Source organism: Drosophila willistoni, assembly GCF_018902025.1.
Source record: "Drosophila willistoni isolate 14030-0811.24 chromosome XL unlocalized genomic scaffold, UCI_dwil_1.1 Seg141, whole genome shotgun sequence".
Lineage (NCBI taxonomy): Eukaryota > Metazoa > Arthropoda > Insecta > Diptera > Drosophilidae > Drosophila > Drosophila willistoni.
The window spans coordinates 9,688,433-9,701,612 of record NW_025814052.1 but is presented as its reverse complement, the minus strand read 5'-3'; the positions used below and the strand labels follow the sequence as shown (position 1 = coordinate 9,701,612).

Below are 13,180 nucleotides of genomic sequence, written 5' to 3'. Positions count from 1 at the left end.
TCAGTCCAAAAAATGTAGTTGATGTTGCTGCTGCTAAGAGAGGGAGCCAATTGACAGTGTCAATCGCCTTCAAGGAACCCAAACTGAAACCCTCTAAGTAGCCCAAATCTGGCAAGCAATTAGCAAGGCAAAATTGTTGCCCTTCCCCTTCCTCTCCACTTCTTCTCACCGTCTCTGTTGGCGATTTGACCAGCTGAGATTGACGCAGATGGAGATGGCAATGGAATAAGGAAGCTCAAACTCGAACCAAAACCAAATACGAGAAGAAAAAAAATAGAAAACAACAACAACAACAACAACAACTACCAACATAAAAGACAGACAGAAGCGGGATTTATCAGAGGCAGAAAAAAAAAAAAGCAATTCTGCGGCTGACGGTTTTGCGTTTTATTTTCTTTTTGTTTCTTTCGCAGAAAATTACAACTTGCGGGTAAGCAAAGTCAACTGGCGGCAATGGAGCTCTAGACGCAGACTTAGATGGACGGGCAGAGGGACGCAGTTGGATGGCAAGGGATCAGGAGGAGGAGGAGGAGGGGGAGGGAGTGGGCGACAAAGCCACACGCCAAAGTAAGCCCACAAGCGAACCTCTTCGTCTTCATGTGGCAGAGATGTGGGTGCACAATTATGCCGCCAGAGCAACTGGGTAACCATAAATTTTCTTATCAGCTGGCCTCGAACCAAACGCCAGGACCGGATCAAAAAAACAAAAAAACAAAACAAAAAACAGAATTACCATTGATCTAAAATTCAATTCGATTTTCAACTAGTCAACGACTGGAACACATTTTCTAGCATAACGAAACAAAACCCTGAACAGTCAACATCAGAAAAACTGAGAAAAAAAATAAATATATATTTTCTCAACTAGTCAACGACTGGAATACATTTTCCAGCATAGCGAAACAAAACCCTGAACAGTCAACATCAGAAAAACTGAGAAAAAAAAAATAAATATATATTTTCATATATATAAGGATTTTGAAATCATGTCTACCGTTCGTCCTGGTACTGATGTGTTGGCCAAAGTGGGTGATTGCAGCAAACTAAAGTTAGATGAAATCGACCTTATATCCCGGACCTTAAAATGTGAACAGGAGATCTTCCATTACGATGAGAAGCTTAGCTTTACCCCGACTGATAGTCAGGGTGATGGAGCCGAAGAAGAAGAGATTCTCATACCAACCACTGAAGATGGCACCGATGATGAGGATCATTTGAATCAAACATTAAATGCTTTAGACTGTCTAATACAACGAATCGAACAAACGCAATTTGAGGTGGAAAAACGTAAAGAGAAAAAGTTGAAGGAAACGGCTGCTGCTTTTTTTTCTTTGGATGATCCAATCGATTGTGAGGACGAATTGCAAATTTCTAATCTAGAACATGCTCATCACAATTTGCAATGTGAAATCGATAGAGTGCACTTGTATTATCGAGAATTAAGTCATGCCTTGATGGATTCGATGAAAATGATGTGCCAACTGGAAAAACAAATAATACTCCTTGATGATATTGCCCTCGATTATAAAGAATGGGCCGACGAAACGGCAGATCTGGAATTGAATGTATGCCCGAGACGTCATAAGGAATTGAACAATACGATGATTACCAAAAAAGAAATCAAGACTGTGACCAAAGGTTATGAGGAAAGCGCTTTCAAACGTAGTTATAAATGCGTTAAGAAACATCAAGTTACCGATGAAATAAGCAAGTTTTATTTGGCGATGGATGAAATGATGCAACTTACTGACGATTTGAAGGCTGAAATGGAGAAACGTTATGCCAAGCTCGAAGAGTTGGCCAATTCATATATACAACGTGTAGAAGAAGAGTCTACCAAAGCATAGAAGAGACTCAAGAAAACTCAAATTTTGTTCATATTTAAAAAATTTTTTTCGGTCAAACTTCTCAATATTTTCCTTAGTTTTGGAACATTGTAAATTTAAGTAAAATATATATAGTTAACTTTTATGGTTAGCTACGCTCCTGTTGCAAAGTAGAAGAACACAGAAGTAAGAAAAAGTGATGGAGGTGGGTAGGGGAGTGCGAGGGAGGGAGGGAGGGTGAAATAACCACCAGCAACATGGGTAGTACATCATTTTGGACTTTATCAGCAAACACACACACACACAGAGAGAAGAATGAAGCAAGTCAGCAAAAAAAGCAAGCAACAGCGCGTGGGCAGCGCTGAGTGAAATTCCTACGCCGCCAACGCTTCAATTTTGCAACAGCAACAACAACAACAACAACACCAACAACAACACCAACAACACCAACAACACCAACAGCAGCAGCAGCAACATCAGCAACTGCAATTGCAACTTAATTGAGGCTTGTCTATTATATGCCTAGCCTGGGCCTAGGCCAAAAAACTAACTGCGGTTGCCTTTGCCTCCTCTTCGTGTTCTTCTTCTTGTTCTTCCATTTGCCATCTTGCATCTCTGTTGTGCAAGTTGAAGCGAACTTGATGCCTCGCTGCCCCAGTGCCTTGATGCTCCACAGACGGTGCAGACAACAGCAACAACATCACCGCATAATAACGTACTGAGGGCGTTGAGGCAACAACATGCAACCAGGCAGTCAGCCAGGCAGCCAGTCAACCAAGCCAACCCCCTCCTCCGCCCCCTCTACATCACCACACTAACCCTGCCCTCAAGCCATGGACAATTTAAGCTCATTCACTTGCCGCTGATTGCTGCTGGCGTTGGTGTAGACTCTCTTCATCTTCATCCTCATCCTCATCGTCGTCGTCGTCGTAGTTGTTGTCGTCGTCTAGCAAATTCGCAAGTTCAAGTCCAAGTTGTAGGGTCGTTACATGCAACCAAATTGCATGCAAGACCCGAGCACTCATCTAAGATGTGTAGCGTCAGCTTCAGAGACGTTTCATAAGGGGGTATAATTCGAAAAGCCATTGATATGCCGAATATTTACCACCTACTTCCATGAACAACAAAAATCGCAATGGGGCAATGGAGTCACAAACAGAGAGAGATAGAGAGAGAGAGAGACGAGAATGAAGCGTGCGGCAATTGCAATTTGCATTTCGCACAAGGCGTTGTCAAATGGCCGGCAAACGAATGGAATGGCTTTTTAATGGCACCTACCAATGTGGGTTAAACTGGGCTTACACACACACACACACACACACACACACACTCACACACAGATGAAACTAAAATCAGGAGCCCTATAATCCAATGCCATCTTTAATGACTTCATTTTCTTATACAATGTCTTAATAGAAAAATTAATGAAATTTTAACTACACTTAAAACTGAATTGAGAAAGAATTAAATTATAGAACAAATCGTTGTGCAGTAAAGAGTAACTCATAAAACTTAAACTTAATCCTTCCTTCTAGTCGTAAGACTAGAGCAAATAAAAACAATTGAGGCCTACTAACTAATGTTACGTCTTAAATGAAAGGGCCACAAACCTCTTTCAGAGAACTCTCAGACCAGGCTTGTACCTTGTCCTTGGCCATAGACTGAGTGTAGTTGATTTACTTATTATGGTTGCAACTAATTAAAACGGTTCTACAGTGCATCAGCAGCAACACCAGCAACAACAGCAGCAACAACAAGCACGTAGATCAAATCAGAAATGGTTTGACGTAATGAAGCTAAATGTTCCGCACTATGGTCAATTGGTATTGACCATAAGATATACACACACACATATATATATACACACATACATAGATAGATGCATGCATGCAATGCATAAAGGCAAACAAAGAAGCAAACATATGGCCAAGGCGGCATTGATATTGGTATTGGTATTAGAGTAATGGCATTGGCATTGGCATTTCTCCTTAGCCATAGTCAGAGAGTGAACGAACAAAGTAGTAGAAGTCAATTAAGCCAAAATGATACACGAAAGGCCACAAAACACTAAGATAAATGACAAATGACGTGTCTCAAACGAACGTATGAATGTGTGTACGTATGTATGTACCATCATCCATCCATTCCCAATCCATCATCACCACCAATCGAACCGAACTCGAACCAAGTTTTTCCACTGTAGCTACCAACATTGTTGCCATATAATTTCAACATAGAAATATCGCACAACAAGTGCAAATGCAATTAGTCTCGAGCTTTATTTGTTTAAACGAATGCCGACGATGGTAAGACTTTAAATGTTCAAATAGTCGAACGCAGGCGCAGACCCAGAGAGAATCCGAGAAAGAATTGGAGAATCAGAGAATCAGCGACTCATCATCATCATCATCATCATCATGATCATGTTGATGATGTTGAAAGAACTCTACGTTTTTCGCTGGAACTTGTTGCCAGCGAGAAGTAAGCAACATGGAAACAAGAACAACATGTCCACAGTTTCTACCTATCTCTCTTTCTCTTTCATTGTGGCTCCCTTTCTCTCTCCCTCTCTCTCTCTCTCTCTCTCTCTCTCTCTCTCTCTCTCTCTCTCTCTTTGTAAATGTATCCCATTGTCTGTCGCCTCTGTCTTTGTTTGTAGTATCATTTTTGAAGCCTTATAATTGCTTAGATTATAAACGCTCCGTTTTATTTTTTTTTTTTTTCTCTTTCTTATTTTATTTTCTGTATTTGGCTTATGCAGCCCATTAAGATTGTTGAGATTTTCTTTTACTATTTTAGTATTTAATTTTATTTTAGCTGAGAAAATTTTCTCTTTTTCGAAAAGGAGAAATAAATAAACAGCCAAACTATGGGAAATGGTTCAATTGGTATAATATTTGGAATCAATTTTTTTTTTTTTTATAATCTACATTCATACGTATATGTATATATAGATCGTAAATGGATCTACAGAGGCCTAAAAATTGGTTGGTGTCAATTAAGGAAGGACATTGCAGGACCTGATCCCCACTAATTTTGAAAGTTATGTGCATTTTGTTGGTTTTTTGACTTTAAATTTTTAATCTTTCTTAGCTAAGAGTTTAATGTAGCATACTTTTAGGATGAGTGTAAATTAAACTTAAAAATAAATATTGCAACACTCTTACAATTAGTCTAGAATATTTTGTCCATTTCATATTTAAATGTTCCGGAATATTAAGGATATCCCAGGAAATCATTACCTTCAGTCCTGGGGCAGGATTTGATGATTTGAAAGGAGGCCAGGAGGACATTTAATATGTTTACCCTATTAAAGCCCTAACTCGAGAAATTTCTTTAATCTTCGACTTCAATGTGTTATTTCCTTATTTTATTCGAATTTTTGTATAATTTTAAATAAAGGCAATAGAAATTTGAGGTAAATAAAAAGGTTTTAAAAAATAGTTTTTCAGAATTTTTTGAATTAAACATTTTTCATCAAATTACCTATTTTACAATCATCATTTAACAACAAAATTTCAAATATTAACAAAAAGAAATAGTTTTTAAGTTTTGAGTGCACTTAAAACGAACGAACACAAATTTTGAAAATCGGTCTAAAATTGGCAAAGCAAACTTGAGGGTCATTAGCTCTAAGAAATGTTCAAAGTGAAATTTTTGGGCAGTCTGCCTAATAAAGCAATTTCCAATTGATATCAAAAAAATATTTATATTTTTAATTCAGTAGAGCACAATTGAAAATGATATTAATCAGTTGGATAGTAATTCATTCCTGATAGATACATTACGTTTTTTTGCGAAATAGTTTTCAAAGTTTTAGTTTACATTGGAAATCTATAGATTCGCAAAGTTAAGGGTTTTTGGTTTTTTTATAAATGTCTTTTACCTCTTTTACTTCGACTTTTGGTTGATCAATTTCTGCTAACTATTTGAAATTTAGAAAACTAAATAAAAGTACATTTAAAAATTCCATTAACAGGCCATTTCACTCTTGGTTCACACAGGGTAAAATATTACGTATACGCATAGTTGAGTCTTCCCCCTCCATTTGCCAAAACTCAGGAATAAAATTGTTATCTACCTATATACATACATATGTATATAGAAGCTAATGAAATGGAATGTCAGAATGTTGGTGAGTGAGGTAATGAATTCTTTAGAATTAAATTCAAAACCCATTTATGATGTTTAGCCTCCGGACACATATGTATTTGCATATAGTTTGTGAGTCGGTGGCAGGGGGACGTTTTATCACAACGATTATAGAAAATTATTGTCACCATATCTGCCATCATCCATAACCATAATCATTTTAATCATCTTATCAGATAGCAAACTTCAACTTCATGCTACTAAGGCAAAGGCAAATGTAATGCGTGAAGAATAAATTTAAATTGCCATAAATCAAGCAGAAAAGTCAAAACACAACTTGCGGAAATCAACGAGGACAGATATATAAATCTCACGGGGATTTTGTTAGTATTTTTTTCTTGTCTTTTCGTAATGTTAGTTTTTCGCCTGAAAAATGGTATTTTCCTTATTTTAATTGTGTTCTTTTTATTTTTTTTTTTTGACCTTATCAGAAGCAACTGTTGTTGTCGATAACAAACAAGAAAAGAAAAGTTAAATCAGTATCAGTAACAATTTAACAATGTAAGAATTTTGTTTTGGGAATAACCCTGAAATGTTTAATTATCTATCAATGGAGGTGTGAAAAAAAAAACAAAAAACAAAAAAAAGAATAGAAAAGAAAAACTAAAGACAATGATTTCATATTCAACTATTTGGGTTAATCTTATCAGATTTTATTTCTTATTACATTATGGCCCAAAAGCTTAGCTGGACCATAAAAAAACTGATGCGATAGTAAAGAGGTAATTGCTACTGGCTGCATTTTGACTTATACGATGGAAAGGGATGGGAGCAGCAGCAACAGCAGCAGCAGCAGCAGAAGCAGATATCAAGATACTGATAAAGATAATGGCATAGGGAGAGCAATTTCTGTGTGACAGATTGTAGTAGTCACAAGTTGCAAGACATTGTCATCACATTCAAAGTAGGCGACAACATCGAATCATTGCTTAGCTTATTATTAAATAATGGCAGATGACAACCCGAGGATCAAGTCATATAGACTAGAGGCACCCGATGGCGGCTGGGGTATCCTAGTTTGTATTGGCATGGCCCTGCCATTTGTAAGTAGTCATCACTTTCCAATCAATGGATAAATGGATATATGTACATACATATATCTCACCTTTCTATTCCTTTTCAGATAAGTGCCTTGGCCGCATTGCCCTCGTTTGGTCTGGTATTTGGTGATTTTCTTAAAAGCATTGGGGCCGAGACTAGTGCCATTGCCATCATAACGAGTGCCTTCTTTTGTTCCTTAAGTTTCGCCGGACTCTTTTCGGGCAGTCTGTTTCGACGATGGAGCATTCGTACGGTGGGATTGGTTGGCGGAATATTTTATTTTGTGGGCACTGGACTTCAGTACTTTGCCACCACGACAATGGATTTGATTATTGCTTTCAGTGTGGTACAAGGTTTGGGATTCGGTTTAATGGTGCCCACCTCTTACACAACATTTAATAACTATTTTGTAAAGAATCGTGTGCTATGGATGAGTTTTGCCCAGACTCTAATTGGATTGGGATCGATGTTGTATCCGATTGTGATGCAAAAACTAATACAGTATTATGGTTTTCGTGGTTGCCTGCTTGTCCTTACCGGACTGAATGCCCATGCGATCTTGGGTATGTTACTTATGCATCCGGTGGAATGGCATATGCGTCGTGTGCCCATACCTGAAGAGGAATTGCAGCTTCAACGTCAAGACCAACAACAACAGCAACACCAGCCAGTTGCCATTCATATTCAACCAGAGACACCATTGACAGCTCCTGTGGGCGAAATGACATTCTTAACAAGTTCATCCCATGCCGATGAACAAATACTTAAAATCATATCAAGTCGCGCCTCAAGCATCACCAGTTTGGGTAATTGGTCTGGCCCGGTAATCGTTAGCGATGCCTCGCCACAAATGCTCCATAGTCTGCAGGCCTCGAGACGGCAATCGACTGTTGTCCCAGCCGTTGGGCTGCCGCCACAGTTACCATCTCTACCAGAAGCAGGTGGAGATGAAACACCAAAAAAGAGTTGGGTCCGCACCTTGGTTGATTTTCTCGATTTGACGCTCTTCAAGCAGGTCATCTATGTCAACATTGTGCTGGGCATTACTTTTGCTCTCTACTCGGACATAACGTTCTTCACTTTGCAGCCGGTATATCTATTCGAATTGGGCTACAATAAGGCAAGTGAATATATATATAATGAGATTATAAGAGTAAATTTTCATTTGATTTGCATAGGTGGATACTGCCACAATTATTGCTATTGGAGCGGCAGCAGATTTGGCATCGCGTATATTTTTGGCCGTAACTGCTGTTTGCATTCAAGTGCCTTCCCGTTACATTTACTTAGCTGGAGCTGTTATTACGGTTTTTGCCAGATTTGGTAAGTCATTTGAATATGCATATCTCCATATGTATGTCATTTTGTTTTTTTTTTTTCAATCAGCATTCAATAGCATTACCGATTTTGTGGGCATGGCTAGTATAACAGCCATCATGGGATTCCTTCGCACATGGCTGCATGTTCCGTTGCCATTAGTTTTCGCCGACTATTTACCAAAAGAGAGGTAAGAGAGATAAATGATTTCAATTCTTTTTTGTTTTTAATTTCTTATGAATTTGTTTACATTCTGCAGATTTGCTAGTGGTTATGGTCTATTTATGTTTACCCAGGGTAATGCCATGTTTGTGATTGGCCCAATTGTTGGTTATATTCGAGATAAAACTCAAGATTATATCCTAGTTTTTCACATTTTGAATGTGTTTATGATGCTATGCGCCGTACCGTGGGTAATTGAAGTGCTGTGTGTCAAGTTTAGAAGACGTAATAAAATTGAACGTCAAAATGTTGATCACCTGGATGATGAACAAAATAGTCGGCAACAGAATATTGCACACTGAGACAGCATATGAACGATGAATGCTGAGGCACAGCACAACGTTTTAGTCAGGGAGCGACTAATGTGTCAAAACAAAGGGGATCGACTGCTTTCCCATAAAAAAAAAGCAGTGTGATTAGCTCTAATGGTTTAATAATAAACAATAAACACACTGTCAGAGGTTTAGAGGTTAAAACCTTTGTGATGAAATTACTGTTTTGTGACGAAGTTTTATTTATTATGGGTATACAACAGTATTTTTAATTTTGTGCTCAATTTTTTTCATTAAAAATTATTACTACTTGTCGCCATCTTGCAGAACTAACGTATTTTTCAAATTCGTCGCATAGTATGGCAACGCTACGTGTGTGTCCCATTTTGTTAATCGATGAGTTGGCAACACTTTTTATCGATAATGACATGGACGTTTTGTCCACCTCTAGCGTGTTATTAGTATTTTTTTCTCCACCTCTATTGCTTTCGAAAAAAAGAATAAAAAATTTAAATTAAGTAAAACGTTTAACTTGGGACGACAACGGATGATGGCCAGTCGTGGTGTTGCCGCATCAATTGTCCATCATAGTCATCATACACACACATTGACCTCCGCATCCTCGTCGCTTACTGTGGAGACAATCAGCAATGTGCTAACCACCGTGAATGTCAATGTCCATGCGAACAATGTGAATATTTCCAATAACAACAACACAAACAGCAACAACAACAATAGCAACATGACGGTTACTGGGGGAACTGGACTTGGAGGAACGGGAGGCGGAGCAACAGATGCCAATGCTAATGCTCCAACTGCCACAGGAGAGGGCGCAGATGCTTTAATTGCGAAGCCCATGTATCCGCGTCTATTTAATAAAATTGTATTGACACTTGAGAATAGTCTGATACCCGAAGAGAAAATTGATGTAACACCCTCAAGTCTGGACGGACTCGACCATGAGACCGAGAAAGATTTGCGAATCCTTGGCTGTGAGCTTATACAAACAGCTGGCATCCTGTTGCGTTTGCCACAAGTTGCCATGGCCACTGGTCAGGTGCTTTTCCAGCGTTTCTTCTATTCCAAGAGCTTTGTGCGCCACAATATGGAAACGGTGGCCATGAGCTGTGTGTGTCTGGCATCGAAAATTGAGGAGGCACCACGACGCCTACGCGATGTTATCAATGTGTTCCATCACATAAAACAAGTGCGAGCACAAAAGTAAGTACCTACAATTCCAGAGGAGACTCTTTGCATCTGATCTGATTCTTGATTTTATGCTTGTTTGTTTAGGGAGATATCGGCTATGGTGCTGGACCAATACTATACCAACCTGAAAATGCAGGTGATAAAGGCCGAGCGTCGGGTGCTCAAGGAGCTGGGCTTTTGTGTGCATGTTAAGCATCCGCATAAGCTAATCGTTATGTACCTGCAGGTGCTTCAGTATGAGAAGCACGAAAAGCTCATGCAGATGTCATGGAATTTTATGAACGATTCCCTCCGTACGGATGTCTTTATGCGCTATACACCCGAAGCCATTGCCTGTGCCTGCATTTACCTCAGTGCCCGCAAGCTGATCATCCCATTACCGAATAGTCCACCATGGTTTGGCATTTTTCGTGTTCCCATGGCGGACATCACGGATATTTGTTATCGTGTCATGGAGCTATATACACGTCCCAAGCCCCAGGTGGATAAACTGGAAGCAGCTGTCGATGAGCTGAAAAAACTCTATATGGATGCTCGAAATAAGACCAAGGAGGCGAATACACCACCGGCTGTGATCACAGTGGATCGGAATAATGGTTCCCATAATGCCTGGGGTGGATTTATCCAACGGGCGGTGCCGCTGCCGCTGCCCACAGAGAAATCACCACCGGAGAAAGATTCACGTTCCCGTTCACGCTCCCGGACACGCACTCAATCCCGTACACCGCGCTCACGCACACGTTCACGTTCGCCAAGCCGTGAACGCCTGAAGAAAACCCATCGCAGTCGCGGCTCATCGCGTTCTCGTTCCCGAACACCGCCCAAACACAAGAAGAAGTCGCGCCATTATTCCCGTTCGCCATCCCGCTCGAGTTCGCCCCACAGCAAGCATCGCAAGAGGTAAGTGCTAAATGCTTAAAAATAATCAGTTTCTCACAAACTTTCTTCTTTTTCAACAGAAAATCTTCGCGAGATCGATCCGACTACTATTCCTCGAAAAAGGAGCGCTCCAGCAATGCCAGTAGTGGAAATCATGCCGGCGATTTGGACAAATATCGGAACTCTAGCTCCAATTCTGGTTCCAAGCACAATCGTTATTCCTCCTCCTCTCATCGCAACAGCGGCGGCGGCGGAGTAGGTGGTGGTGGTGGCGGAGGAGGCGGCGGTGGCGGTGGAAGTCATGGTGGTAGTCGTGGTGGTCATAAGCATCGTGATCGTGAACGTGATCGCGAACGTGATCGGTCTCGTGATCGCAAGCGTTAAAACTTTTGGATTCAAAAACAAATTTCATGATTTTTTTGTAAATGTAACTTTAATTTGCATTTTTTTTTTTTATTTGTACAATCTTCTTTTTACGTTTATAGATTATCACGAGTAATATTTTTGTGGTTAAACTATAATAAATCTAATTTCTCATTCTTCAACTGAACCCAAACATTAATCAAATATTTCTTTTCTTTACATCTTTGGATATTAATTGAGTGTATATAAACATATACATATATATCACAGCAAGATGAAGAATGGAGGAATTTAGACTGAATTGGAGGAGAGGAGGGTTAATGGGTATTGAAAGTATTTACAGGAAAACATATTCATTGGGACTTTTTGATTTTTTGAGATCGAAGTCTTTAGAAATCGAACAATAAACGCTTATTTGTTTATATATTCAAAAACAATTTCATTTTACAAGCTTATACAAATTAATTGAGGCCAAGACTGCCGAAATAATTCATTTATAACATTTCAGAGATTTATATATATGTAAATCTGTATGCTATTCAATAGAACTTTTAGAACTACTAGCTTTGACAAAGGAAATAGGTTCCATATTTATAGAAGGCTTGCGAGAAATTCTATCTTGACTTGTGGCTATTAAAGAAAGAAAGTGTTAACAAATATGTATTTTAAACATAAGCTACATCGATGATGTATATATGTGCAATGCATCTACACTGTCATTGTGAATGATAGCAAGGAAATCGGTGGATGATCAAATGATATATCGCGAAATTCATTTGTAAAACTTAATATATAAAAACTGAAAATTGTGGCCATTACCCATTCAGAAATGGAGCTTACCACATGGAAATACCAGCCACCATCAGATGGATACCTGGAGGAGATACAGCAAGAAGTGAATTTATATTCAATAATCAATAGACAAACTTACCATTTTCGTGGATTTTCACCCTTAAAGAGAATGTGCGACATGACACCAGTGACGGCCATTAGAATAAAGAGAATGGTGCAGCCCACGGACATGGCTAAGCGTAAGTGGGCAAAAAGTCTTGTTCCGGCCATCGGGAAGATTAAGTACGAGATTAATGCTTGCACCCAAAAGTATAAGGAGCCGCAACCAAAGCAAAAGAATGCTCCGATAAAGTGAACCATTCTGACATTCGTTTCCTGGAAATTTCCAACAATACTAATGCCCAGACAGGAGATCATTCCAAACCATAGAGCAACACGATTATGACGCAATACAGCGGTACCCAAGTCCGGATTATGCTCATATAATTGTAGAACTTGTCGATATCGTATATAAATGGTGATTCCCACTGTTGAAAGAATAATCATACATATATGTATACATATACTAACAAAGGGCAATAATTATCATAAAGCAGCAAGAGCTAAGCATGACTCATTTAAAGAACACTGGATTAGAACCACTCGAGATTCGCAATATCGCAACTCACATAGAACACTCCCGATGTTAATTAGTTGGCCAAAAACGCAACTTTCCGGTGAATATGTGGCAGCATCACTTATATATGGAACAGTGGGTACAACATGTCCCTCCAGGACAGCCAATATATATCTGGAAGATCAAGGAACACGCATGAGAATATGAAGCTGTATCTAACGGTTTCTCTATGTATATGTATACATGGCTAATCTACCACTTACGTGCCAATAAAGGTAAATTGGAAGATTAGAAACACAGAGACGGGCGTTAGATATACCTTCGACATCTTGCCTATGTGTGTAATCTACTGTGCGCGGGCTACAAAATTGGAGAAATTCAATCTGCATTCACATCCACAACACATATGTATGTATGTAATTATGAAAACAAAAAGTTAAAACGCAGTGTTTCAAGGTTGCCACCTTATCCTCAGGATGTAGCATGAAATA

The 13,180-nt window shown here is 39.2% G+C and overlaps 4 protein-coding genes across 4 annotated transcripts; 3 read left to right on the top strand and 1 right to left on the bottom strand.

Moving 5' to 3' along the window:
* The first annotated feature begins 772 nt into the window (after positions 1–772).
* Positions 773–2,002, top strand: LOC6648934. The gene has a single exon (XM_002071879.3). The coding sequence runs from the start codon at positions 987–989 to the stop codon at positions 1,845–1,847; it is 861 nt and encodes a 286-aa protein (XP_002071915.1). The 5' UTR covers positions 773–986; the 3' UTR covers positions 1,848–2,002.
* Positions 2,003–6,878: 4,876 nt separating this feature from the next.
* Positions 6,879–9,048, top strand: LOC6648933 (monocarboxylate transporter 9). The gene is made up of 5 exons (XM_002071878.4): positions 6,879–7,021; positions 7,102–8,139; positions 8,198–8,342; positions 8,406–8,526; positions 8,596–9,048. Exons 1-5 carry the CDS (start codon positions 6,926–6,928, stop codon positions 8,858–8,860), a joined length of 1,665 nt encoding a protein of 554 aa, XP_002071914.1. The 5' UTR covers positions 6,879–6,925; the 3' UTR covers positions 8,861–9,048.
* A 236-nt stretch (positions 9,049–9,284) lies between these two features.
* LOC6648932 (cyclin-L1) lies at positions 9,285–11,468 on the top strand. Its single transcript, XM_002071877.4, has 3 exons — positions 9,285–10,051; positions 10,124–10,939; positions 10,999–11,468. Exons 1-3 carry the CDS (start codon positions 9,378–9,380, stop codon positions 11,300–11,302), a joined length of 1,794 nt encoding a protein of 597 aa, XP_002071913.3. The 5' UTR covers positions 9,285–9,377; the 3' UTR covers positions 11,303–11,468.
* Positions 11,469–11,617: 149 nt separating this feature from the next.
* Positions 11,618–13,145, bottom strand: LOC6648931 (DNA damage-regulated autophagy modulator protein 1). The gene is made up of 4 exons (XM_002071876.4): positions 12,953–13,145; positions 12,742–12,863; positions 12,213–12,600; positions 11,618–12,155 (listed from the first exon to the last, which is right to left on the bottom strand). The coding sequence occupies exons 1-4, from the start codon at positions 13,015–13,017 to the stop codon at positions 11,990–11,992; spliced, it is 741 nt and encodes a 246-aa protein (XP_002071912.1). The 5' UTR covers positions 13,018–13,145; the 3' UTR covers positions 11,618–11,989.
* Positions 13,146–13,180: the final 35 nt, after the last annotated feature.

Bases quoted from the DNA above. Each gene is read 5' to 3' on its own strand.
- LOC6648934 (XM_002071879.3), top strand. From the start codon at position 987: ATGTCTACCGTTCGTCCTGGTACTGATGTGTTGGCCAAAGTGGGTGAT.
- LOC6648933 (XM_002071878.4), top strand. From the start codon at position 6,926: ATGGCAGATGACAACCCGAGGATCAAGTCATATAGACTAGAGGCACCC. The intron at 8,140-8,197 runs GCAAGTGAATAT...TGATTTGCATAG, and splicing joins TCGAATTGGGCTACAATAAG to GTGGATACTGCCACAATTAT. The intron at 8,343-8,405 runs GTAAGTCATTTG...TTTTTCAATCAG, and splicing joins TACGGTTTTTGCCAGATTTG to CATTCAATAGCATTACCGAT.
- LOC6648932 (XM_002071877.4), top strand. From the start codon at position 9,378: ATGATGGCCAGTCGTGGTGTTGCCGCATCAATTGTCCATCATAGTCAT. The intron at 10,052-10,123 runs GTAAGTACCTAC...TTGTTTGTTTAG, and splicing joins AAACAAGTGCGAGCACAAAA to GGAGATATCGGCTATGGTGC. The intron at 10,940-10,998 runs GTAAGTGCTAAA...CTTTTTCAACAG, and splicing joins CACAGCAAGCATCGCAAGAG to AAAATCTTCGCGAGATCGAT.
- LOC6648931 (XM_002071876.4), bottom strand. From the start codon at position 13,017: ATGTCGAAGGTATATCTAACGCCCGTCTCTGTGTTTCTAATCTTCCAA. The intron at 12,864-12,952 runs GTAAGTGGTAGA...TTGATCTTCCAG, and splicing joins CAATTTACCTTTATTGGCAC to ATATATATTGGCTGTCCTGG. The intron at 12,601-12,741 runs GTGAGTTGCGAT...TTCTTTCAACAG, and splicing joins TAACATCGGGAGTGTTCTAT to TGGGAATCACCATTTATATA.